Genomic DNA, 26,615 nt, shown 5'->3' on the forward strand with positions numbered 1-26,615 from the left:
TAATGAAGGTACTGTCTCATAATGAAGGTACTGTCCTGTCTCATAATGAAGGTACTGTACTGTCTCATAATGAAGGTACTGTACTGTCTCATAATGAAGGTACTGTACTGTCTCATAATGCTGGAAATGCTGGAATCCTGTCTGTTTCTCTCCCATGAGAGGGTCTATATAATGTTCCTCTGTGTTTAAATTCTGCTTAGGAGGACATCTTTGCTTTTAGGACACTGACAATGTATATACAAAAACACAGAGGCTCTGCTTGGCAGATTGGGCAGCAGCTGTCTACGTGGTCTGGATCCAAAACGAATTGACTGGATATAGGAGGTCAATGGCTGCGTTTCAAATGACACCCTACACCCTAGGGAACAGGATTCTTCAATTCACAACACCTCTGTTTTTCATCCTCTCCTTCTAATCAGGGGCTAATTCAGACCTGGGACACCAGGTGAGTGCAATTAACTACCAGGTAGAAATAAAAAACAGAAGCGTTTCGGCCCTCCAGGACTGGAATTGAAGAACCCTGCCCTATGCCCTAGGGAACAGGGTGCCATTTTGAGACGCTGACGATATGTTGTACTTGTACTTGCACAGAGAGAACATAAGAGATAAACCAAAATGATGTCATTATTTGTAATACAGGGTACGTTTTAGAATGTTCTATATTTTATATTGTCCTCTACAGTGTTTAAAATCCCTCATGTTGCGCTGTTCAAGCACTGCTCTATTATCTGTATCTATGGTTTTAATTGTATAGTTATTTTGACAAGTTAAAAATAATTTACATATTTGTCCCTTGTTGTCTTATATCTGGTCCACCAGCTGCCAGTTGAACCTAGGGACACGGTTAATCTTACGCTGCCTACTGAATGTAGATGTTATACGACTTAATTCAACGTTTCAGAACCTCTTCTCTTATCGAAAAGTAGATAGTGAGTTGTTGTGTTTTGATTAGTTCTTGCTCAGCTCTAAGAGCACTGGGAATACCCTTCAATTGTAATTCAATCCCACAAATCAATTCATTTGTCATCTTATAAAAAATGTACAGTATATGTTTGCAAAAAAATATATACTAACCACAAACATCAATCACTTTCCTCATCCCTAACCTTCACCCCACTTTGCGGGGCTGTCATCAGGGCAAGGAGTGGCTACTTTGTAGAATCTAAAATCTAAAATAAATTTTGATTTGTTTAACACTTTTTTGGTTACTACATGATTCCATATGTGTTATTTTGTGGTTTTGATGTCTTCGCTATTATTCTACAATGTAGAAAATAGTAAAAATAAAGAAAAACCCTTGAATGAGTCCAAACTTTTGACTGGTACTATATATAATACATTTTCTGAATGGAAATACTCTTTCATTGTAAACTTAAACAGCAAAAAACTAATATAAAGTATGTAGAAAAGATAATGGACTTTTTTTTTTTTTTTTTTAATCTTTGAGAACTAACAATCATCAAAATAAACGCTGAACAGTCAGGGGAATTTAAAATTACCAAAACAATTAATTTAACAGTATTGATTTTGTTATTAAGTTAACGCAAAAATAATTAAATAATAATAATATGCCATTTAGCAGACGCTTTTATCCAAAGCGACTTACAGTCATGTGTGCATAAATTTGTAGTATGGGTGGTCCCAATACCATATTAGCCATGGCTAAATGCATAGCATTGCAGGAAATTATCTTTAAAACTGCTAAATGACTGTAAGTCGCTTTGGATAAAAGCGTCTGCTAAATGGCATATTATTATTATTATATTATATTATATAATATTATTATCACCATCATGAACTGCGATGTTAGATCTTTCCGGTCTTTATCAGTCATCCATAACAGTAGGTGGCGCCCTAAGCGTAGTAGCAGAAGACACCGGAAACATGGTTCTTCTTCTACGCCCTTGACCTTCCTGCTCCTATGACGACACATCAAAACAATAACATTTGACAGCGGTGACGCGGACTTTTCCTTTCGAATAACATTATTGGAAATGAGAGAATAAAACGATCAAAGGAATGAATACGGCTCTGAGACACTGGAAGGAGGCCGCGACGGTCATACTAGCTGCTGGTACGAGACATAAAGTCACTGTAGATAGTATGACAAGGTGTATCGGTAAAGGCCCCTCTGGGGTCAGTGGGCACTCCGGCTTGCCTGACAAGTTAGCCTTCGACTATAACGTGTTGTTGCTGAAACGAAGCGGTACAAGTGGCTTCATGCCGAACGCGTACGTCTTTCCCGGCGGTCTGGTGGATTCGTCGGATTTCTCAAGTGAATGGCTTGATCTTTTTAAATCTTTTCAGCGCTCACCGAATTTTGGACTCGGATTTGTGAAGCAGCCGCCAGAGACGAGACCTCCGATCTTCGCCACCGACAGAAAGAAACTGGGTTCTCCCATTCCAGGTGACGTCGCATTTCGCATCTGTGCGGTGAGGGAAACTTTCGAGGAGTCGGGTGTACTTCTAGTCGTGCCGAAAGAAGAAGAGAGTACTTTACTTAACGGCATCGGGAACAAGAGAGACAGTCAGCCCGAATTAACCAGAATAGCCGATGTCTGTGACGAGAGTGAATTGGCTAAATGGAGAGTGCTGGTAAACGACAACCCCTCTAACTTCATCAGAATGTGCAGGGAGCTGGAGTGTCTACCCAACATCTGGGCTCTGCATGAATGGGGTAACTGGCTGACCCCTACTGGCGTGTATGGAAAAGAGCGGAGGTACGACACAGCCTTCTACATTTGCTGCTTGCAAGAAACACCACCTCACACCCTACAAGACGAGAAGGAAATTGTGCACTTTAAGGTGATACCATAGTTTAGTAGGGTGAAAGTGTATTTTATTGTGATGTTCAAAGTGTTATGCGACTGTATTCATTCATTATGTATTCATCAGTTCATAACATTGTTGTAAACTGTTCATAAATCTTAGTCTAACCTAAACCCCTCTCCCTCTCTCTCCTCCCCTCTCTCAGTGGTCCACCCCCTCAGAGATCCTCCACAGCTACCAGGCCAGAGAGATGTGGATAGCCCCACCACAGTTCTATGATCTCAGCCGTATGTGCCGGTTCCCCTCCCTGCAGGACCTCCACAGCTTCTCCAGACGGAGAGCGTCAGAGGGCTGTGAACAGTGGCTCCCTATCCGCATGGTGTCAGACAACTACTACATATCACTCCTCCCAGGTTAGGGTTTACCTTTACATTAAGGTCATTTAGCAGACGCTCTTATTCAGAGGAACTTACAGTCAGTTCTCTCAACTTATCGTAGCTCTGAAAGACAACCACATATCACAGTCAGTTCTCTCAACTTAACGTAGCTCTGAAAGACAACCACATATCACAGTCAGTTCTCTCAACTTAACGTAGCTCTGAAAGACAACCACATATCACAGTCAGTTCTCTCAACTTAACGTAGCTCTGAAAGACAACCACATATCACAGTCAGTTCTCTCAACTTAACGTAGCTCTGAAAGACAACCACATATCACAGTCAGTTCTCTCAACTTAACGTAGCTCTGAAAGACAACCACATATCACAGTCAGTTCTCTCAACTTAACGTAGCTCTGAAAGACAACCACATATCACAGTCATTGGACTTCAACTCTCCTCAATAAAGCAGCTGTCAGAGAAATGAGTGCTAATAAGAAAAGTAGAGTGTTGTAACAAATGAGATGTTCTGTATAACTGATGCCCCGCTTCACATTTCTGTCTCAAAAAATCAACAACAAAAAAAATCGGAAATAAAATTGAGTGACTTATTTGATTCATTTGAATAGATTCTATTAAATGATTATTTTTAACTAATTGACTTCGCCATTGAAGTGGTTGGGAATCGAGTCATGGGAATCAAAATAATGGCGTAGCAGTGCGGTCACGTTCTTTGTTGTGTGTCTGTGTAAATAGGCAGTTTTTTTTTTTCGTACATATTTCCCTATCACACTTTTCATCCTTCTACAAAATATACTTTCCTGCAACCCGCCTCACTCAATGTGGAACGGATTCTATTATTGACTTACCTTTTATCTAGAATTTCCAGTTGAAACTAGCTAGCCAGCTAACTAGCTACTTGCTATTAGCCACCGTTAGCGGTTTTCACCCAGGACATCAGATTTTTCTGTCGGAATACCTGAATCACTGGACATTAACACCGGATCGCAACTAGCTAGCCGTACCGAATGGATGTTGCTGTTTGGCTGATCACCACTGCCCCAGAAGCAAGCATCAGTTAGCCGTGAGCTAGCCTCGAGCCAGGCCCATATCCCGGCTATCTACCTCTCTGTCTACCGGACGGGAGTAGCCAGCTAACCAGCTACTTGCTATTAGCCACCGTTAGCGGTTTTTCACCATTATCCGTGGCCTGCACTACATACCAGCCAGCTCTAGCCGTGGTCCTCTGTAGCTCAGCTGGTAGAGCACGGCGCTTGTAACGCCAGGGTAGTGGGTTCGATCCCCCGGACCACCCATACACAAAAAGTTATGCGCACATGACTGTAAGTCGCTTTGGATAAAAGCGTCTGCTAAATGGCATATTATATTATTAATATTATCGGCCAGTCTGCACCATTCGATCCAACACGACTGGTCTGCCGACGAAATCGTCTGATGTGGTTACAACAGGCTTCCCTTTACGACGTCGACCACGAAGACCCATCTGCTAGCCCCGGCCCGCTAGCACACGCTAGCCGTGGCCTCTTGCTCGCTAGTGCTATAGCAACCCCCGAACTACCTCCGAACTCTCCTACTGCTGTTCACCAGACCTTATGATAACTCAGATTGCCTGCGTCCGTAATGGGTCCACGGTCAAACGACCACCCCTCATCACTGTCAAACGCTCCCTAAAACACTTTAGCGAGCAGGCCTTTCTAATTGACCTGGCCCGGGTATCCTGGATGGATATTGACCTCATTCCGTCAGTAGAGGATGCCTGGTTGTTCTTTAAAAGAGCTTTCCTCTCAATCTTAAATAAGCATGCCCCATTCAAAAAATTCAGAACTAAGAACAGATACAGCCCCTGGTTCTCCTCAGACTTGACTGCCCTTGACCAGCACAAAAACATCCTGTGGCGTACTGCATTAGCATCGAACAGCCCCCGCGATATGCAACTTTTTAGGGAAGTCAGGAACCAATATACACAATCAGTTAGGAAAGCAAAGGATAGCTTTTTCAAACAGAAATTTGCATCCTGTAGCACTATCTCCCAAAAGTTTTGGGACACTGTAAAGTCCATGGAAAATAAGACTGCCCAACTGCCCACTGCACTGAGGCTAGGAAACACTGTCACCACAGACAAATCTACAATAATCGAGAATTTCAACAAGCATTTTGCTACGGCTGGCCATGCTTTCCACCTGGCTACCACTACCCCGGCCACCAGCTCTGCACCCTCCACTGCAACGTGCCCAAGTATTTGAAAGTATTTGAAAGCCAAGTTAACAAACAGATCACCTTCCAATTCGAATCCCACCGTACCTTCTCCGCTATGCAATCTGGTTTCCGAGCTGTTCATGGGTGCACCTCAGCCACGCTCAAGGTCCTAAACGATATTATAACTGCGATCGATAAAAGATAGTACTGTGCAGCCGTCTTCATCATCGACCTGGCCAAGGCTTTCGACTCTGTCAACCACCGCATTCTTATTGGCAGACTAAATAGCCTTGGTTTCTCAAATGACTGCCTCGCCTGGTTCACCAACTACTTCTCAGATAGAGTTCAATGTATCAAATCAGAGGGCCTGTTGTCTGGACCTCTGGCCGTCTCTATGGGGGTGCCACAGGGTTCAATTCTCGGGCCGACTCTATTTTCTGTGTATATCAAATGATGTCGCTCTTGCTGCTGGTGACGCTCGGATCCACCTCTATGCGGACGACACCATTTTGTATACATCTGGCCCTTCATTGGACACTGTGTTAACAAACCTCCAAACAAGCTTCAATGCCATACAACACTCCTTCAGTAGCCTCCAACTGCTCTTAAACACTAGTAAAACTAAATGCATGCTCTTCAACCGAACGCTGCTGGCACCCGCCCACCCGACTAGAATCACTACTCTCGGCAGGTCTGACCTAGAGTATGTGGACAACTACAAATACCTAGGTGTCTGGTTAGACTAAACTCTCCTTCCAGACTCACATTAAGCATCTCCAATCAAAAGTTAGATCTAGAAACGGCTTCCTATTTCGCAACAAAGCCTTCTTCACTCATGCTGCCAAAAATGCTCTCGTAAAACTGTCTATCCTACCGATCCTTGACTTCAGCGATGTCATTTACAAAATAGCCTCCAACACTCTACTCAGCAAATTGGATGTAGTCTATCACAGTGCCATCCGTTTTGTCACCAAAGCCCCATATACTACCCACCATTGTGACCTGTACGCTCTTGTTGGCTGGCCCTCACTACATATTCGTCGCCATCATCAAAGGGCTATTTTACCAAGAAGGAGAGTGATGGAGTGCTGCATCAGATGACCTGGCCTCCACAATCACCCGACCTCATCCCAATTGAGATGGTTTGGGATGAATCGGACCGCAGAGTGAAGGAAAAGCAGCCAACAAGTGCTCAGCATATGTGGGAACTCCTTCAAGACTGTTGGAAAAGCATTCCAGGTGAAGCTGGTTGAGAGAATGCCAAGAGTGTGCAAGCTGTCATCAAGGCAAAGGGTGGCTGTTTGAAGAATCTCAAATCTATTTTGATTTGTTTAACACTTTTTTGGTTACTACATGATTCCATATGTATTATTTCATAGTTTTGATGTCTTCACTATTATTCTACAATGTAGAAAATAGTAAAAATAAAGAAAAACCCTTGAATGAGTCAGTGTGTCCAAACCTTTGACTGGTAGTGTAAACACACCCCTCCACATGCCGCTCCTAACATGCAGCTGTTTTGGGCTGTGAGAATGGGCAGGGAGGTATTTTGCCAATATCTACTTAGGCATAATAACGATCACGAGTATCATCCGATCCGACTATCAACTGTCAATTTACGGATACGGTTAGGAATGGGACTATGGCCATGTGGACACACCCCTAGTAGAGAGGGAACGGCCTTGTCTAGTTCCCCTGTGAAGCATGAAGCCTTGTGAATTGAGCCATTATTGATTACTGAGGCTGTGGGTGAGTTCTACTGAGGCTGTGGGTGAGTTCTACTGAGGCTGTGGGTGAGTTCTACTGAGGCTGTGGGTGAGTTCTACTGAGGCTGTGGGTGAGTTCTACTGAGGCTGTGGGTGAGTTCTACTGAGGCTGTGGGTGAGTTCTACTGAGGCTGTGGGTGAGTTCTACTGAGGCTGTGGGTGAGTTCTACTGAGGCTGTGGGTGAGTTGTACTGAGGCTGTGGGTGAGTTCTACTGAGGCTGTGGGTGAGTTCTACTGAGGCTGTGGGTGAGTTGTACTGAGGCTGTGGGTGAGTTGTACTGAGGCTGTGGGTGAGTTGTACTGAGGCTGTGGGTGAGTTGTACTGAGGCTGTGGGTGAGTTGTACTGAGGCTGTGGGTGAGTTGTACTGAGGCTGTGGGTGTGTTCTACTGAGGCTGTGGGTGAGTTCTACTGAGGCTGTGGGTGAGTTGTACTGAGGCTGTGGGTGAGTTGTACTGAGGCTGTGGGTGAGTTGTACTGAGGCTGTGGGTGTGTTCTACTGAGGCTGTGGGTGAGTTCTACTGAGGCTGTGGGTGAGTTCTACTGAGGCTGTGGGTGAGTTCTACTGAGGCTGTGGGTGAGTTCTACTGAGGCTGTGGGTGAGTTGTACTGAGGCTGTGGGTGAGTTCCAATCCATTGGATGAATGACTTCTGTGAAACCAAATTTCTCCAACATGGCAGATACGAACTTCCAGTTGACTCAGGTTGTCTTTTTTTTGTAATTGTTATCAGATTGAATTGGCGGCGCATGTTGTTGCTAGATTACCTGCCTTTTAATGAAGGTGGTTTGATCTGGGTGGATTAGAGATGCAATTACTGGTTCCAATCTTATAGCTAAGGCTTATTGTCCGGTAATTTGAGTAGAGAGTAGGGTCCTTATTGGGTTTGAGCAAAACCGTATTGAAATGAGTTGTAATGGATTGGAGTGTTTTCAGTTGTGCAGCCATCTTGGTGAATATTGATGATATTGTAGGCCGGAAGTGTTTGTAGAATTCTGCAGGGTAACCATCAGATCCAGGTGATTTGTTGTTGGGCATTTCCTGAATTCCTCTGTCGTGAGTGGTCCATCTAGTTTCCTGTTATCTAGATAACTTTGGATATTATCTAAGAATGATTGTATTTCAGATGGTTGGGGTTCATGGTTGGGTTTTATACTGAGCTATATAATGTTCTAAAGGTATATTTGGTCTGGGATGAAACATTTGATCCCAAAACTAGAATCTGTTATGAACAGAGTGGACTAAGTTTTGTAGACTTTACCCTTTGCAAAAGTTGTGAAAAATCTGCGTTGTTTAGAAGGAGTGCAAAGGCGAATTGAGTTATTGCACATGCGCACTTCACAAAGTGGGCGTTCCCTAACGGAAATATGCAGATTCATGCTAGAATGCGCCAATAGGATCTTGCTAACTCATGCTTGGCTCTGCCCCACCTCTTTGCTTGTTCTGCCCACTATGCCCTGTTTGTTCCCGTTGGAAACGACAGGCTGTGGTCTATCTTGGTTTAGTTATAAAAATATTTGATATTACCCTGCACATTTTGGAACTTTTGAGTTGGTTTGCAAGAACTGTCCCTGTCTTGTTCAATATTATCATGTCTAAGTCTCTGCATTAGGATGATCATGTTTAAGTCTCTGCATCAGGATGATCATGTTTAAGTCTCTGCATTAGGATGATCATGTTTAAGTCTCTGCATTAGGATGATCATGTTTAAGTCTCTGCATTAGGATGATCATGTCGAAGTCTCTGCATCAGGATTATCATGTTTAAGTCTCTGCATCAGGATGATCATGTCTAAGTCTCTGCATCAGGATGATCATGTCGAAGTCTCTGCATCAGGACGATCATGTCGAAGTCTCAGCATCAGTATGATCATGTCGAAGTCTCAGCATCAGGATGATCATGTCGAAGTCTCTGCATTAGGATGATCATGTCTAAGTCTCTGCATCAGGATGATCATGTCTAAGTCTCTGCATCAGGATGATCATGTCGAAGTCTCTGCATCAGGACGATCATGTCGAAGTCTCAGCACCAGGATGATCACGTCGAAGTCTCAGCATCAGGATGATCACGTCGAAGTCTCAGCATCAGTATGATCATGTCGAAGTCTCTGCATCAGGATGATCATGTCGAAGTCTCTGCATTAGGATGATCATGTCTAAGTCTCTGCATCAGGACGATCATGTCTAAGTCTCTGCATCAGGACGATCATGTCTAAGTCTCTGCATCAGGATGATCATGTCGAAGTCTCAGCATCAGTATGATCATGTCGAAGTCTCAGCATCAGGATGATCATGTCGAAGTCTCTGCATTAGGATGATCATGTCTAAGTCTCTGCATCAGGATGATCATGTCTAAGTCTCTGCATCAGGATGATCATGTCGAAGTCTCTGCATCAGGACGATCATGTCGAAGTCTCAGCACCAGGATGATCACGTCGAAGTCTCAGCATCAGGATGATCATGTCGAAGTCTCAGCATCAGTATGATCATGTCGAAGTCTCTGCATCAGGATGATCATGTCGAAGTCTCTGCATTAGGATGATCATGTCTAAGTCTCTGCATCAGGACGATCATGTCTAAGTCTCTGCATCAGGACGATCATGTCTAAGTCTCTGCATCAGGATGATCATGTCGAAGTCTCAGCATCAGTATGATCATGTCGAAGTCTCAGCATCAGGATGATCATGTCGAAGTCTCTGCATTAGGATGATCATGTCTAAGTCTCTGCATTCGGATGATCATCTCTAAGTCTCTGCATCAGGACGATCACGTCGAAGTCTCTGCACCAGGACGATCATGTCGAAGTCTCAGCATCAGTATGATCATGTCGAAGTCTCAGCATCAGGATGATCATGTCGAAGTCTCTGCATTAGGATGATCATGTCTAAGTCTCTGCATCAGGATGATCATGTCTAAGTCTCTGCATCAGGACGATCATGTCGAAGTCTCTGCATCAGGATGATCATGTCGAAGTCTCAGCATCAGGACGATCATGTCGAAGTCTCAGCATCAGTATGATCATGTCGAAGTCTCAGCATCAGTATGATCATGTCGAAGTCTCAGCATCAGGATGATCATGTCGAAGTCTCTGCATTAGGATGATCATGTCTAAGTCTCTGCATTAGGATGATCATGTCTAAGTCTCTGCATCAGGACGATCACGTCGAAGTCTCTGCATCAGTATGATCATGTCGAAGTCTCAGCATCAGGATGATCATGTCGAAGTCTCAGCATCAGGATGATCATGTCGAAGTCTCTGCATTAGGATGATCATGTCTAAGTCTCTGCATCAGGATGATCATGTCTAAGTCTCTGCATCAGGACGATCACGTCGAAGTCTCAGCATCAGGATGATCATGTCGAAGTCTCTGCATTAGGATGATCATGTCGAAGTCTCTGCATTAGGATGATCATGTCTAAGTCTCTGCATTAGGATGATCATGTCTAAGTCTCTGCATCAGGATGATCATGTCGAAGTCTCTGCATTAGGATGATCATGTCTAAGTCTCTGCATTAGGATGATCATGTCTGTCTCTGCATTAGGATGATCATGTCTAAGTCTCTGCATCAGGATGATCATGTCTAAGTCTCTGCATCAGCAATTGTGTTTTTTTTGTTAGTTATAATACTCTCCAGTTGGAATTTAGGTGTTTTTTTCTCATGTGAAGTCAAAACTGTCAATCTGATTTGATATGGTCATTGGCGGATGATAACTTTACTGTGTGTGTGTGTGTGTGTGTGTGTGTGTGTGTGTGTGTGTTTGTCTCCTCCACTTACCAGGTGACGAGCTGTACCCAGAAGAGGGGTCATGTCAGATGAATGTGACCCTGAACACAGACCAGAGCCTTGATGAGATGCATCAGAGCAGCTCAGCACTGCACCGTATCATATCCCTGGACCCCTACACTGCTGCTGCTGTCATCACCATCACACCCAGATACAACCACCTGCTGCCCTTCACACGGTCCAGCCTGACAACCAGAACCAGCAGCCAGCTCTGATACAACCACCTGCTGCCCTTCACACGGTCCAGCCTGACAACCAGAACCAGCCCTGACACAACCACCTGCTGCCCTTCACACGGTCCAGCCTGACAACCAGAACCAGCAGCCAGCTCTGAGAGATGGGTTGAGACTCAAATGGCACCCTATTCCCTACATAGTGCACTACTTTTGAGCAGAGATACACAAAGTACTGGTCAAAAGTAGTGCACTATATAGGGAATACGGTGCCATTTGTGATGTGACCCATGTATTTTGGTATTTTATTAGGATCTCCATTAGATGTTGCGAAAGCAGCAGCTACTCTTCCTGGGGTCCACACAGAACATGAAACATGACATAATACAGAACATTAATAGACAAGAACAGCTCAAGGACAGAACTACACCTCGTAGCCTACATATCAATGCATACACACAAACTATCTAGGTCAAATAGGGGAGAGGCGTTGTGTCGTGAGGTGTTGCTTTATCTGTTTTTTGAAACCAGGTTTGCTGTTTATTTGAGCAATATGAGATGGAACGGAGTTCCATGCAATAATGGCTCTATATAATACTGTACGCTTTCTTGAATTTGTTCTGGATTTGGGGACTGTGAAAAGACCCCTGGTGGCATGTCTGGTGGGGTAAGTGTGTGTGTCAGAGCTGTGTGTGTGTGTAAGTTGACTATTCAAACAATTTGGGGTTTTCAACACATTAATGTTTCTTATTAAAAAGTGATGCAGTCAGTCTCTCCTCAACCAAGAGAGACTGGCATGCATAGTATTTACATCAGCCCCTCCTCAACTCTTAGCCAAGAGAGACTGGCATGCATAGTATTTACATCAGCCCCTCCTCAACTCTTAGCCAAGAGAGACTGGCATGCATAGTATTTACATCAGCCCCTCCTCAACTCTTAGCCAAGAGAGACTGGCATGCATAGTATTTACATCAGCCCCTCCTCAACTCTTAGCCAAGAGAGACTGGCATGCATAGTATTAACATCAGCCCCTCCTCAACTCTTAGCCAAGAGAGACTGGCATGCATAGTATTTACATCAGTCCCTCCTCAACTCTTAGCCAAGAGAGACTGGCATGCATAGTATTTACATCAGCCCCTCCTCAACTCTTAGCCAAGAGAGACTGGCATGCATAGTATTTACATCAGCCCCTCCTCAACTCTTAGCCAAGAGAGACTGGCATGCATAGTATTTACATCAGCCCCTCCTCAACTCTTAGCCAAGAGAGACTGGCATGCATAGTATTTACATCAGCCCCTCCTCAACTCTTAGCCAAGAGAGACTGGCATGCATAGTATTTACATCAGTCCCTCCTCAACTCTTAGCCAAGAGAGACTGGCATGCATAGTATTTACATCAGCCCCTCCTCAACTCTTAGCCAAGAGAGACTGGCATGCATAGTATTTCCATCAGCCCTCTGATGGCCATGTGTTGACCTGTACCGGCCTGCTGCTAAGGCCTTGCTGGTGGTTTCCCCTAGCCCTCTGATGACCATGTGTTGACCTGTACCGGCCTGCTGCTGGTTTCATCAGCCCTCTGATGGCAATGTGTTGACCTGTACAGGCCTGCTGCTAAGGCCTTGCTGCTGGTTTCCTTCGTACTCTGTTCCAAAGCCCGTATTGCTGGACTGGAACACTGGAAATTAATCTTGGTTTCAAATACCTCTCAATGTATTTTTTTTTGTACATAATTGTACAGATTTTATTTCGTCAACAAGTGTGTTTTTGTATGAAATATTCTTTGGAACTATCGCACCATTATACACTGAGTATACAAAACATTAAGAAGACCTGCTCTTTCGATGACGCAGACTGACCCGGTGAATCCAGGTGAAAGCTATGATCCCGAATTTGATGTCACTTGTTAAATCCACTTCAATCAGTGTAGATGAAGGGGAGGAGACAGGTTAAAGCCTTGTGGATTGTGTATGTTGTTCCATTCAGAGGGTGAATGGGCAAGCCAAAATATTAAAGTGCCTTTGAACAGGGTATGGTAGCAGGTAGCAGGTGCCAGGCGCACCGGTTTGTGTCAAGAACTGCAACGCTGCTGGATTTTTCACGTTCAACAGTTTCCTGTATCAAGAATGGTCCACCACCCAAAGGACATCCAGCCAACTGGACACAACTGTGGGAAGCATTGGAGTCAACATGGGCCAGCATCCCTGTGGAACGCTTTCGACACAATGCCAGTCCATGTCCTGACGAATTGAGTCTGTTCTGAGGGCAAAAGGGGGCGGTTTAACTCAATGTTAGGAAGGTGTCCTTAATGTTTTGTCACTAAGTATGTCTAGGTAAACGAGGCAGCAGGTAGCTTAGTGGTTAAGAGCGTTGTGCCAGTAACCGAAAGGTCACTGGTTCTAATCCCTTAGCCGACTAGGTGAAAAATCTGTCGATGTGCCCTTGAGCAAGGCACTTAACCCTAATTGCTCCTGTAAGTCGCTCTGGATAAGAGCGTCTGCTAAATAAATAAAAATAATAATAATAATTGTTAATTTTACGCCATAAGAAGTCATACCTTAAGCCAACACTTTTCTCTGGCCTTTCCTGCTATGGTCAGGCGGCTTCACGTTCAGGAATGGAGGACGTAGGGTAATGGAATATTAACATGTGAAGTATGCATAACTTATAAAGATATCCACACATTTATGAATGAAATTCAATTTGAATGAGATATTTACCACCATTGTCCACAACGGGTGACAGCTTTTCTGTTTGCTGTGTGTTTAAAAACAACAGTGCATAGTTACACCATGAGCAATAGCAGATATGGAAATCATTCTCTATCTAAGTCAAATCTATAAATGAATGAGACCAGGTGTCTGATCTGACTGAGAATTGCTGATACTATCTTTGTCTAGTATCATTCCATGTTCTCCTATTATTGTATTTATATCACTATTAACAGTTCCAACTCGTGGTGTAATTGTAAAAAATACCCCCTACTCCACAACGAAAAAATATATTTTCACAGGACCCTCCCCTTGTACTGTAAAATAAATTGCACACCCTCCCTCTCATAGAATTAACACAAAATAATGTTGACAACCACAAATAACAATAAGTGTAGCCAACCTATGTTTATAAACGTGGATATCAAACGTCAGCATGCTTTTGTCGACGCCACGCAGGGCTACGTGGCAGAAGGTTGAGGGTTCGACCGACCACCACCCGACGAGCTCACTCTCCCTGCCTGTTTCATTACATTTACATTTACATTTTAGTCATTTAGCAGACGCTCTTATCCAGAGCGACTTACAGGAGCAATTAGGGTTAAGTGCCTTGCTTAAGGGCACATTTACGTCATTTAGCAGACGCTCTAGTCCAGAGCGACTCACAAATTGATGCATTCACCCTATAGCCGGGGGGGGGGGGGGTAGAAGGATTACTTTATCCTATCCCAGGTATTCCTTAAAGAGGTGGGGTTTCAAATGTCTCCGGAAGGTGGTGAGCGACTCCGCTGTGTGTGTGGGGGGGGGGTAGAAGAATGGCTTTATCCTATCCCAGGTATTCCTTAAAGAGGTGGGGTTTCAAATGTCTCCGGAAGGTGGTGAGTGACTCCGCTGTCCTGGCGTCGTGAGGGAGCTTGTTCCACCATTGGGGTGCCAGAGCAGCGAACAGTTTTGACTGGGCTGAGCGGGAACTATGCTTCCGCAGAGGAAGGGGAGCCAGCAGGCCAGAGGTGGATGAACGCAATGCCCTCGTTTGGGTGTAGGGACTGATCAGAGCCCGAAGGTACAGAGGTGCCGTTCCCCTCGCTGCTCCAAAGGCAAGCACCATGGTCTTGTAACGGATGCGAGCTTCAACTGGAAGCCAGTGGAGTGTGCGGAGGAGGGGGGTGACGTGAGAGAACTTGGGAAGGTTGAACACCAGACGGGCTGCGGCATTCTGGATGAGTTGTAGGGGTTTAATGGCACATGCAGGGAGGCCAGCCAACAGCGAGTTGCAGTAATCCAGACGGGAGATGACAAGTGCCTGGATTAGGACCTGTGCCGCTTCCTGTGTAAGGCAGGGTCGTACTCTCCGAATGTTGTAGAGCATGAACCTGCAGGAGCGGGTCACCGCCTTGATGTTAGCGGAGAACGACAGGGTGTTGTCCAGGGTCACGCCAAGGCTCTTCGCACTCTGGGAGGAGGACACAACGGAGTTGTCAACCGTGATGGCGAGATCATGGAACGGGCAGTCCTTCCCCGGGAGGAAGAGCAGCTCCGTCTTGCCAGGGTTCAGCTTGAGGTGGTGATCCGTCATCCATACTGATATGTCTGCCAGACATGCAGAGATGCGATTCGCCACCTGGTTATCAGAAGGGGGAAAGGAGAAGATTAGTTGTGTATCGTCAGCGTAGCAATGATAGGAGAGGCCGTGTGAGGATATGACAGAGCCAAGTGACTTGGTGTATAGGGAGAAAATGAGAGGGCCTAGAACTGAGCCCTGGGGGACACCAGTGGTGAGAGCACGTGGTGCGGAGACAGCTTCTCGCCACGCCACTTGGTAGGAGCGACCGGTCAGGTAGGACGCAATCCAGGAGTGAGCCGCGCCGGAGATGCCCAGCTCAGAGAGGGTGGAGAGGAGGATCTGATGGTTCACAGTATCAAAGGCAGCAGACAGGTCTAGAAGGACAAGAGCAGAGGAGAGAGAGTTAGCTTTAGCAGTGCGGAGAGTCTCCGTGACACAGAGAAGAGCAGTCTCAGTTGAATGACCAGTCCTGAAACCTGATTGGTTTGGATCAAGAAGGTCATTCTGAGAGAGATAGCAAGAGAGTTGGCTAAAGACGGCACGCTCAATAGTTTTGGAAAGAAAAGAAAGAAGGGATACTGGTCTGTAGTTGTTGACATCAGTGGGGTCGAGTGTTGGTTTTTTGAGAAGGGGAGCAACTCTCGCTCTCTTGAAGACGGAAGGGACATGGCCAGCGGTCAAGGATGAGTTGATCAGCGAGGTGAGGTAGGGGAGAAGGTCACCGGAGATGGTCTGGAGAAGGGAGGAGGGGATGGGGTCAAGCGGGCAGGTTGTTGGGCGGCCTGCAGTCACAAGTCGCAGGATTTTATCTGGAGAGAGAGGGGAGAAAGAAGTCAAAGCATAGGGTAGGGCAGTGTGAGCAGGACCAGCAGTGTCATTAGACTTAACAAACGAGGATCGGATGTCGTCAACCTTCTTTTCAAAGTGGTTGACGAAGTCATCCACAGAGAGAGAGGAGGGGGGGAGGGGGGGGGGGGGGGGGGGATTCAGGTGGGAGGAAAATGTGGCAAAGAGCTTCCTAGGGTTAGAGGCAGATGCTTGGAATTTAGAGTGGTAGAAGGTGGCCTTAGCAGCAGAAACAGATGAAGAAAATGTAGAGAGGAGGGAGTGAAAAGATGCCAGGTCGGCAGGGAGTTTAGTTTTCTTCCATTTCCGCTCCGCTGCCCGGAGCTCAGTTCTGTGAGCTCGCAATGAGTCATCAAGCCACGGAGCTGGAGGGGAGGACCGAGCCGGCCGGGAGGATAGGGGACACAGAGAGTCAAAGGATGCAGAAAGGGAGGAGAGGAGGGTTGAGGAGGCAGAATCAGGAGATTGGAGGGAGAAGAATTGAGCAGAGGGAAGAGATGATAGGATGGAAGAGGAGAGAGTAGTGGGAGAGAGAGAGCGAAGGTTGCGGCGGCGCATTACCATCTGTATAGGGGCAGAGTGAGTAGTGTGGGAGGAGAGCGAGAGAGAAAAGGAAACAAAGTAGTGGTCGGAGACATGGAGGGGAGTTGCAGTGAGATTAGTAGAGGAGCAGCATCTAGTGAAGATGAGGTCAAGCGTATTGCCTGCCTTGTGAGTAGGGGGGGACGGTGAGAGGGTGAGGTCAAAAGAGGAGAGGAGTGGAAAGAAGGAGGCAGAGAGAAATGAGTCAAATGTGGACATAGGGAGGTTGAAATCCCCCAAAACTGTGAGGGGTGAGCCATCCTCAGGAAAGGAACTTATCAAGGCGTCAAGCTCATTGATGAACTCTCCAAGGGAACCTGGAGGGCGATAGATGACAAGGATATTAAGCTTAAATGGGCTAGTGACTGTGACAGCATGGAATTCAAATGAGGAGATAGACAGATGGGTTAGGGGAAAAATTGAGAATGTCCACTTGGGAGAGATGAGGATTCCTGTACCACCACCCCTCTGACCAGATGCTCTCGGGGTATGCGAGAACACATGGTCAGACGAGGAGAGAGCAGTAGGAGTAGCAGTGTTTTCAGTGGTGATCCATGTTTCCGTCAGCGCCAGGAAGTCGAGGGACTGGAGGTTGGCATAGGCTGGGATGAAGTCAGCTTTGTTGGCAGCAGAACGGCAGTTCCAGAGGCTGCCTGCGACCTGGAACTCCAGGTGTGGGGTGCGTGCAGGGACCACCAGGTTAGAGAGGCAGCAGCCATGCGGTGTGGTGCGTTTGTGTAGCCTGTGCAGAGAGGAGAGAACAGGGATAGGCAGAGGCATAGTTGACAGGCTGTAGCAAATGGCTACAAAAATGCAGAGGAGATCGGAATGAAATGAGCTAAGCATCTGGGAGAGGAGAGAGCAGGGCCTCCCTCACCAAAAACTTCTACCTCAGAAACTAAAATTGTTTCACTGAACCACCCGAACAAAAACTCTCCCAACTTCCACCTTTAGAAATCAGAAATTGTTGTGAACCACAGCGGTTCAATGTTTAAAGGAATAGACTCAACCCACTTTATTCAGCTAGCTAACTATGACACCATAGCTAACTTGCATGCTAGCATCCAATAACAATAACACACAGTTTAGCACCAACACTTGGTCACAACAAACCACCAATAGTGTGTTAACTAGCTAACTAGCATGCTAGCATCCAGTAACACACAGTTTAGCACCAACACTTGGTCACAACAAACCACCAATAGTGTGATAACACACTAAACAGATCATTCGTGTCTGTGTCAAGTTCCTTTCATGACGCAGCAATGATTACACATTGGCTAGCTAGGACAAGTATATTGTATTTAGCTACTACAGTACAGTTAGCTGGTCGTGTTGGGTAGCTAGCAATGGCCACTGTGTTGACTTTGTTTGAAGAACGGCTAGCTAGCTAGCTTCGTGCTACACCCGGCACACAATGGACACGACGATCAGAGCCGCTTCAATATCATGGTTTTTGCATTTGCATTTTCCACACCACAATCAATAGACTACGTCCATCTCAACAAACAGAGAATCCATTCCTACCCTGTAGGCCTACCCGGTATTAAAGGCTTGGCTTGACAATCTCCTAATGTCATTAAACTGTTTTGGTGTTTTGTAACAGATGTCTCTTTCCGTTAATGAAATGGCCGCTGCACTGTTTGAATGCTGAAATTATTTTGGACGAACGTGCGCAGGTAGCCTACAGGAGACTTTGGAAGTAATCAGATTAGAACATTGTGACTGGTTGTATTAATGCCACATATAAATGGCAATACATTTTAAAAAGTTAAATGATAAATATTTAGGCTACGTTGAAGCGTTAGGTTCTAGGTGCGCGAGGAATATCCGCTGGGATTGGAGAGGAGGCAGAGTGAGCATGAAGCTTTCCTGAATAACTGGGCCTGCTGGGAGCAGATGGCCCACAGCATCACGGGACGACTTGGGAGAATGATGATCTGCAACGGACAACACGTCTCAGTATCAGAAGTTAAAATACAGACAGTCTGGCTAGTGGGCCCTTCTGGGCCTTCAACTGTCCATCCAAATGAAACAAATGGAATTAAACATTCAAATCACAGGACCTTTGCACCGTTATTAAAAGGACATTTTCACTGCAGCCTAGAGTAGAATGTTGTACTCACTTGAAAACAATACTGCATGATTGATTGTATTGTGGTGTTGTAGGTTAGTCTAGGGAGGATCATTGTGGTGTTGTAGGCTGGTCTAGGGAGGATCATTGTGGTGTTGTAGGTTAGTCTAGGGAGGATCATTGTATTGTGGTGTTGTAGGCTAGTCTAGGGAGGATCATTGTGGTGTTGTAGGCTGGTCTAGGGAGGATCATTGTGGTGTTGTAGGCTGGTCTAGGGAGGATCATTGTGGTGTTGTAGGTTAGTCTAGGGAGGATCATTGTGGTGTTGTAGGTTAGTCTAGGGAGGATCATTGTGGTGTTGTAGGCTGGTCTAGGGAGGATCATTGTGGTGTTGTAGGTTAGTCTAGGGAGGATAATTGTGGTGTTGTAGGCTGGTCTAGGGAGGATCATTGTGGTGTTGTAGGTTAGTCTAGGGAGGATCATTGTGGTGTTGTAGGTTAGTCTAGGGAGGATCGTTGTGGTGTTGTAGGTTAGTCTAGGGAGGATCATTGTGGTGTTGTAGGCTAGTCTAGGGAGGATCATTGTGGTGTTGTAGGCTGGTCTAGGGAGGATCATTGTGGTGTTGTAGGTTAGTCTAGGGAGGATCATTGTGGTGTTGTAGGCTGGTCTAGGGAGGATCATTGTGGTGTTGTAGGTTAGTCTAGGGAGGATCATTGTGGTGTTGTAGGCTGGTCTAGGGAGGATCATTGTGGTGTTGTAGGCTGGTCTAGGGAGGATCATTGTGGTGTTGTAGGTTAGTCTAGGGAGGATCATTGTGGTGTTGTAGGTTAGTCTAGGGAGGATCATTGTGGTGTTGTAGACTAGTCTAGGGAGGATCATTGTGGTGTTGTAGGCTAGTCTAGGGAGGATCATTGTGGTGTTGTAGGCTGGTCTAGGGAGGATCATTGTGGTGTTGTAGGCTGGTCTAGGGAGGATCGTTGTGGTGTTGTAGGTTAGTCTAGGGAGGATCATTGTGGTGTTGTAGGCTGGTCTAGGGAGGATCGTTGTGGTGTTGTAGGTTAGTCTAGGGAGGATCATTGTGGTGTTGTAGGCTGGTCTAGGGAGGATCATTGTGGTGTTGTAGGCTAGTCTAGGGAGGATCATTGTGGTGTTGTAGGCTGGTCTAGGGAGGATCATTGTGGTGTTGTAGGCTAGTCTAGGGAGGATCATTGTGGTGTTGTAGGCTAGTCTAGGGAGGATCATTGTGGTGTTGTAGGCTGGTCTAGGGAGGATCATTGTGGTGTTGTAGGCTAGTCTAGGGAGGATCATTGTGGTGTTGTAGGCTAGTCTAGGGAGGATCATTGTGGTGTTGTAGGTTAGTCTAGGGAGGATCGTTGTGGTGTTGTAGGCTGGTCTAGGGAGGATCATTGTGGTGTTGTAGGTTAGTCTAGGGAGGATTGTTGTGGTGTTGTAGGCTAGTCTAGGGAGGATCATTGTGGTGTTGTAGGTTAGTCTAGGGAGGATCATTGTATTGTAGTGTTGTAGGCTAGTCTAGGGAGGATCATTGTGGTGTTGTAGGTTAGTCTAGGGAGGATCATTGTGGTGTTGTAGGCTAGTCTAGGGAGGATCATTGTATTGCACATAAACAAGATCAATAGGGGAGCTTTTCAGGTCTTCATTGTTCTTTCATGTGCAGTGACTCACCTGGACTCTCCGCTGCCTATCGGCTATTCCTCTGTTATGGGGCTTTATACTGAACATCGGTGCAGCTGTGAATTATTTGATGTGTGGTATGATTGCTAGTTAGCCTATTGCAGATCTGGGCAAACAATTTAATCAATGTTTATTGGTTACGTACACAGATTTGCAGGTGCAGCGAAATGCTTGTGTTTCAAGTGTTTCTTGTCAGTATGAATGTTGGATAGAGGTCAGGATTGTTAAGTTGCGTCAATTCAAATCTGGTATTGGAACAAAAAGAGGTCAATACACGTCTTCTAAAATAGACTAGTATTTTAATTAATGCAAAACACTTCAATGGTAAATATGATGTTCGTATATACGAGACCACTGAAATACCACGCAGGGCACTCAGAGAACTGGTCCATTGTTATAAGTTCTTCTTTAAATACTCTGACAGAGATAGTTCCTGCTCCCTGCTGGCCAATCAGAGTAGAGACTGAGCGTGGTTTAGACTTACTCAGCCTATCGTTGGCGCACAAGCTGGTCCCATCCCCTTGGCGCTTCACTGTTGCCAGGCATCAGTTGTTTTGCAACTTGTCCAGAGAGTCAGCACCCCATAGACACAGTTTTCCTGTACTTTCCCACTCTAACTGTACTCTTTGTACATATGTCCTTGGACAGTTCAACAAAGAGGCAGTGTGAGTCACAAGCCTTATCTCAGCCTACCCCCTAACGGTTCCTCACATTGATCACAGCTTGTTATGTTGGCCAATTTATATCAGTACAGTACAAACCTTTTATGTTTAATCATTAATGCTTTCTTATTAAGCTAACAGCACATCTAAAATATAAGATAATCATTTCCCACTATTATCACTATGAATGGTGGATAGAGGGCAGGGTAGACAGTTAGACTGGTAGACTATATTATCACTATGAATGGTGGATAGAGGGCAGGATAGACAGTTAGACTGGTAGACTATATTATCACTATGAATGGTGGATAGAGGGCAGGGTAGACAGACTGGTAGACTATATTATCACTATGAATGGTGGATAGAGGGCAGGATAGACAGACTGGTAGACTATATTATCACTATGAATGGTGGATAGAGGGCAGGATAGACAGACTGGTAGACTATATTATCACTATGAATGGTGGATAGAGGGCAGGGTAGACAGTTAGACTGGTAGACTATATTATCACTATGAATGGTGGATAGAGGGCAGGATAGACAGACTGGTAGACTATATTATCACTATGAATGGTGGATAGAGGGCAGGGTAGACAGACTGGTAGACTATATTATCACTATGAATGGTGGATAGAGGGCAGGGTAGACAGACTGGTAGACTATATTATCACTATGAATGGTGGATAGAGGGCAGGGTAGACAGTTAGACTGGTAGACTATATTATCACTATGAATGGTGGATAGAGGGCAGGGTAGACAGTTAGACTGGTAGACTATATTATCACTATGAATGGTGGATAGAGGGCAGGATAGACAGACTGGTAGACTATATTATCACTATGAATGGTGGATAGAGGGCAGGGTAGACAGACTGGTAGACTATATTATCACTATGAATGGTGGATAGAGGGCAGGGTAGACAGACTGGTAGACTATATTATCACTATGAATGGTGGATAGAGGGCAGGGTAGACAGTTAGACTGGTAGACTATATTATCACTATGAATGGTGGATAGAGGGCAGGGTAGACAGTTAGACTGGTAGACTATATTATCACTATGAATGGTGGATAGAGGGCAGGATAGACAGTTAGACTGGTAGACTATATTATCACTATGAATGGTGGATAGAGGGCAGGGTAGACAGTTAGACTGGTAGACTATATTATCACTATGAATGGTGGATAGAGGGCAGGGTAGACAGACTGGTAGACTATATTATCACTATGAATGGTGGATAGAGGGCAGGGTAGACAGTTAGACTGGTAGACTATATTATCACTATGAATGGTGGATAGAGGGCAGGGTAGACAGACTGGTAGACTATATTATCACTATGAATGGTGGATAGAGGGCAGGGTAGACAGTTAGACTGGTAGACTATATTATCACTATGAATGGTGGATAGAGGACAGGATAGACAGTTAGACTGGTAGACTATATTATCACTATGAATGGTGGATACAGGGCAGGGTAGACAGACTGGTAGACTATATTATCACTATGAATGGTGGATAGAGGGCAGGGTAGACAGACTGGTAGACTATATTATCACTATGAATGGTGGATAGAGGGCAGGGTAGACAGTTAGACTGGTAGACTATATTATCACTATGAATGGTGGATAGAGGGCAGGGTAGACAGACTGGTAGACTATATTATCACTATGAATGGTGGATAGAGGGCAGGGTAGACAGACTGGTAGACTATATTATCACTATGAATGGTGGATAGAGGGCAGGGTAGACAGACTGGTAGACTATATTATCACTATGAATGGTGGATAGAGGACAGGGTAGACAGTTAGACTGGTAGACTATATTATCACTATGAATGGTGGATAGAGGGCAGGGTAGACAGACTGGTAGACTATATTATCACTATGAATGGTGGATAGAGGGCAGGGTAGACAGTTAGACTGGTAGACTATATTATCACTATGAATGGTGGATAGAGGGCAGGGTAGACAGTTAGACTGGTAGACTATATTATCACTATGAATGGTGGATAGAGGGCAGGGTAGACAGTTAGACTGGTAGACTATATTATCACTATGAATGGTGGATAGAGGGCAGGATAGACAGTTAGACTGGTAGACTATATTATCACTATGAATGGTGGATAGAGGGCAGGGTAGACAGTTAGACTGGTAGACTATATTATCACTATGAATGGTGGATAGAGGGCAGGATAGACAGTTAGACTGGTAGACTATATTATCACTATGAATGGTGGATAGAGGGCAGGGTAGACAGACTGGTAGACTATATTATCACTATGAATGGTGGATAGAGGGCAGGATGGACAGTTAGACTGGTAGACTATATTATCACTATGAATGGTGGATAGAGGGCAGGGTAGACAGTTAGACTGGTAGACTATATTATCACTATGAATGGTGGATAGAGGGCAGGGTAGACAGTTAGACTGGTAGACTATATTATCACTATGAATGGTGGATAGAGGGCAGGGTAGACAGTTAGACTGGTAGACTATATTATCACTATGAATGGTGGATAGAGGGCAGGGTAGACAGACTGGTAGACTATATTATCACTATGAATGGTGGATAGAGGGCAGGATAGACAGACTGGTAGACTATATTATCACTATGAATGGTGGATAGAGGGCAGGGTAGACAGACTGGTAGACTATATTATCACTATGAATGGTGGATAGAGGACAGGGTAGACAGACTGGTAGACTATATTATCACTATGAATGGTGGATAGAGGACAGGGTAGACAGACTGGTAGACTATATTATCACTATGAATGGTGGATAGAGGGCAGGGTAGACAGACTGGTAGACTATATTATCACTATGAATGGTGGATAGAGGGCAGGGTAGACAGTTAGACTGGTAGACTATATTATCACTATGAATGGTGGATAGAGGGCAGGGTAGACAGTTAGACTGGTAGACTATATTATCACTATGAATGGTGGATAGAGGGCAGGGTAGACAGTTAGACTGGTAGACTATATTATCACTATGAATGGTGGATAGAGGGCAGGGTAGACAGTTAGACTGGTAGACTATATTATCACTATGAATGGTGGATAGAGGGCAGGATAGACAGTTAGACTGGTAGACTATATTATCACTATGAATGGTGGATAGAGGGCAGGATAGACAGACTGGTAGACTATATTATCACTATGAATGGTGGATAGAGGGCAGGGTAGACAGTTAGACTGGTAGACTATATTATCACTATGAATGGTGGATAGAGGGCAGGGTAGACAGACTGGTAGACTATATTATCACTATGAATGGTGGATAGAGGGCAGGATAGACAGACTGGTAGACTATATTATCACTATGAATGGTGGATAGAGGGCAGGGTAGACAGTTAGACTGGTAGACTATATTATCACTATGAATGGTGGATAGAGGACAGGGTAGACAGTTAGACTGGTAGACTATATTATCACTATGAATGGTGGATAGAGGACAGGGTAGACAGACTGGTAGACTATATTATCACTATGAATGGTGGATAGAGGGCAGGGTAGACAGTTAGACTGGTAGACTATATTATCACTATGAATGGTGGATAGAGGGCAGGGTAGACAGACTGGTAGACTATATTATCACTATGAATGGTGGATAGAGGACAGGGTAGACAGACTGGTAGACTATATTATCACTATGAATGGTGGATAGAGGGCAGGGTAGACAGTTAGACTGGTAGACTATATTATCACTATGAATGGTGGATAGAGGGCAGGATAGACAGTTAGACTGGTAGACTATATTATCACTATGAATGGTGGATAGAGGGCAGGGTAGACAGTTAGACTGGTAGACTATATTATCACTATGAATGGTGGATAGAGGGCAGGGTAGACAGTTAGACTGGTAGACTATATTATCACTATGAATGGTGGATAGAGGGCAGGGTAGACAGTTAGACTGGTAGACTATATTATCACTATGAATGGTGGATAGAGGACAGGGTAGACAGTTAGACTGGTAGACTATATTATCACTATGAATGGTGGATAGAGGACAGGGTAGACAGACTGGTGGACTATATTATCACTATGAATGGTGGATAGAGGGCAGGATAGACAGACTGGTAGACTATATTATCACTATGAATGGTGGATAGAGGGCAGGATAGACAGTTAGACTGGTAGACTATATTATCACTATGAATGGTGGATAGAGGGCAGGGTAGACAGACTGGTAGACTATATTATCACTATGAATGGTGGATAGAGGGCAGGGTAGACAGACTGGTAGACTATATTATCACTATGAATGGTGGATAGAGGGCAGGATAGACAGACTGGTAGACTATATTATCACTATGAATGGTGGATAGAGGGCAGGATAGACAGTTAGACTGGTAGACTATATTATCACTATGAATGGTGGATAGAGGGCAGGGTAGACAGTTAGACTGGTAGACTATATTATCACTATGAATGGTGGATAGAGGGCAGGGTAGACAGTTAGACTGGTAGACTATATTATCACTATGAATGGTGGATAGAGGGCAGGGTAGACAGTTAGACTGGTAGACTATATTATCACTATGAATGGTGGATAGAGGGCAGGGTAGACAGTTAGACTGGTAGACTATATTATCACTATGAATGGTGGATAGAGGGCAGGGTAGACAGACTGGTAGACTATATTATCACTATGAATGGTGGATAGAGGGCAGGGTAGACAGTTAGACTGGTAGACTATATTATCACTATGAATGGTGGATAGAGGGCAGGGTAGACAGTTAGACTGGTAGACTATATTATCACTATGAATGGTGGATAGAGGGCAGGGTAGACAGACTGGTAGACTATATTATCACTATGAATGGTGGATAGAGGGCAGGGTAGACAGACTGGTAGACTATATTATCACTATGAATGGTGGATAGAGGGCAGGGTAGACAGACTGGTAGACTATATTATCACTATGAATGGTGGATAGAGGGCAGGATAGACAGACTGGTAGACTATATTATCACTATGAATGGTGGATAGAGGGCAGGGTAGACAGACTGGTAGACTATATTATCACTATGAATGGTGGATAGAGGGCAGGATAGACAGTTAGACTGGTAGACTATATTATCACTATGAATGGTGGATAGAGGGCAGGGTAGACAGACTGGTAGACTATATTATCACTATGAATGGTGGATAGAGGGCAGGGTAGACAGACTGGTAGACTATATTATCACTATGAATGGTGGATAGAGGGCAGGGTAGACAGTTAGACTGGTAGACTATATTATCACTATGAATGGTGGATAGAGGGCAGGGTAGACAGACTGGTAGACTATATTATCACTATGAATGGTGGATAGAGGGCAGGATAGACAGACTGGTAGACTATATTATCACTATGAATGGTGGATAGAGGGCAGGGTAGACAGACTGGTAGA

The 26,615-nt window shown here is 44.9% G+C and overlaps 1 protein-coding gene across 1 annotated transcript; it reads left to right on the top strand.

The window, feature by feature from the left end:
- Positions 1-1,915: 1,915 nt before the first annotated feature.
- Positions 1,916-11,897, top strand: LOC311119823 (acyl-coenzyme A diphosphatase NUDT19-like). Its single transcript, XM_084194482.1, has 3 exons — positions 1,916-2,805; positions 2,975-3,182; positions 10,909-11,897. The coding sequence occupies exons 1-3, from the start codon at positions 2,020-2,022 to the stop codon at positions 11,127-11,129; spliced, it is 1,215 nt and encodes a 404-aa protein (XP_084050608.1). The 5' UTR covers positions 1,916-2,019; the 3' UTR covers positions 11,130-11,897.
- Positions 11,898-26,615: the final 14,718 nt, after the last annotated feature.

Source organism: Coregonus lavaretus, assembly GCF_964263955.1.
Source record: "Coregonus lavaretus genome assembly, contig: HAP1_SCAFFOLD_4782, whole genome shotgun sequence".
Lineage (NCBI taxonomy): Eukaryota > Metazoa > Chordata > Actinopteri > Salmoniformes > Salmonidae > Coregonus > Coregonus lavaretus.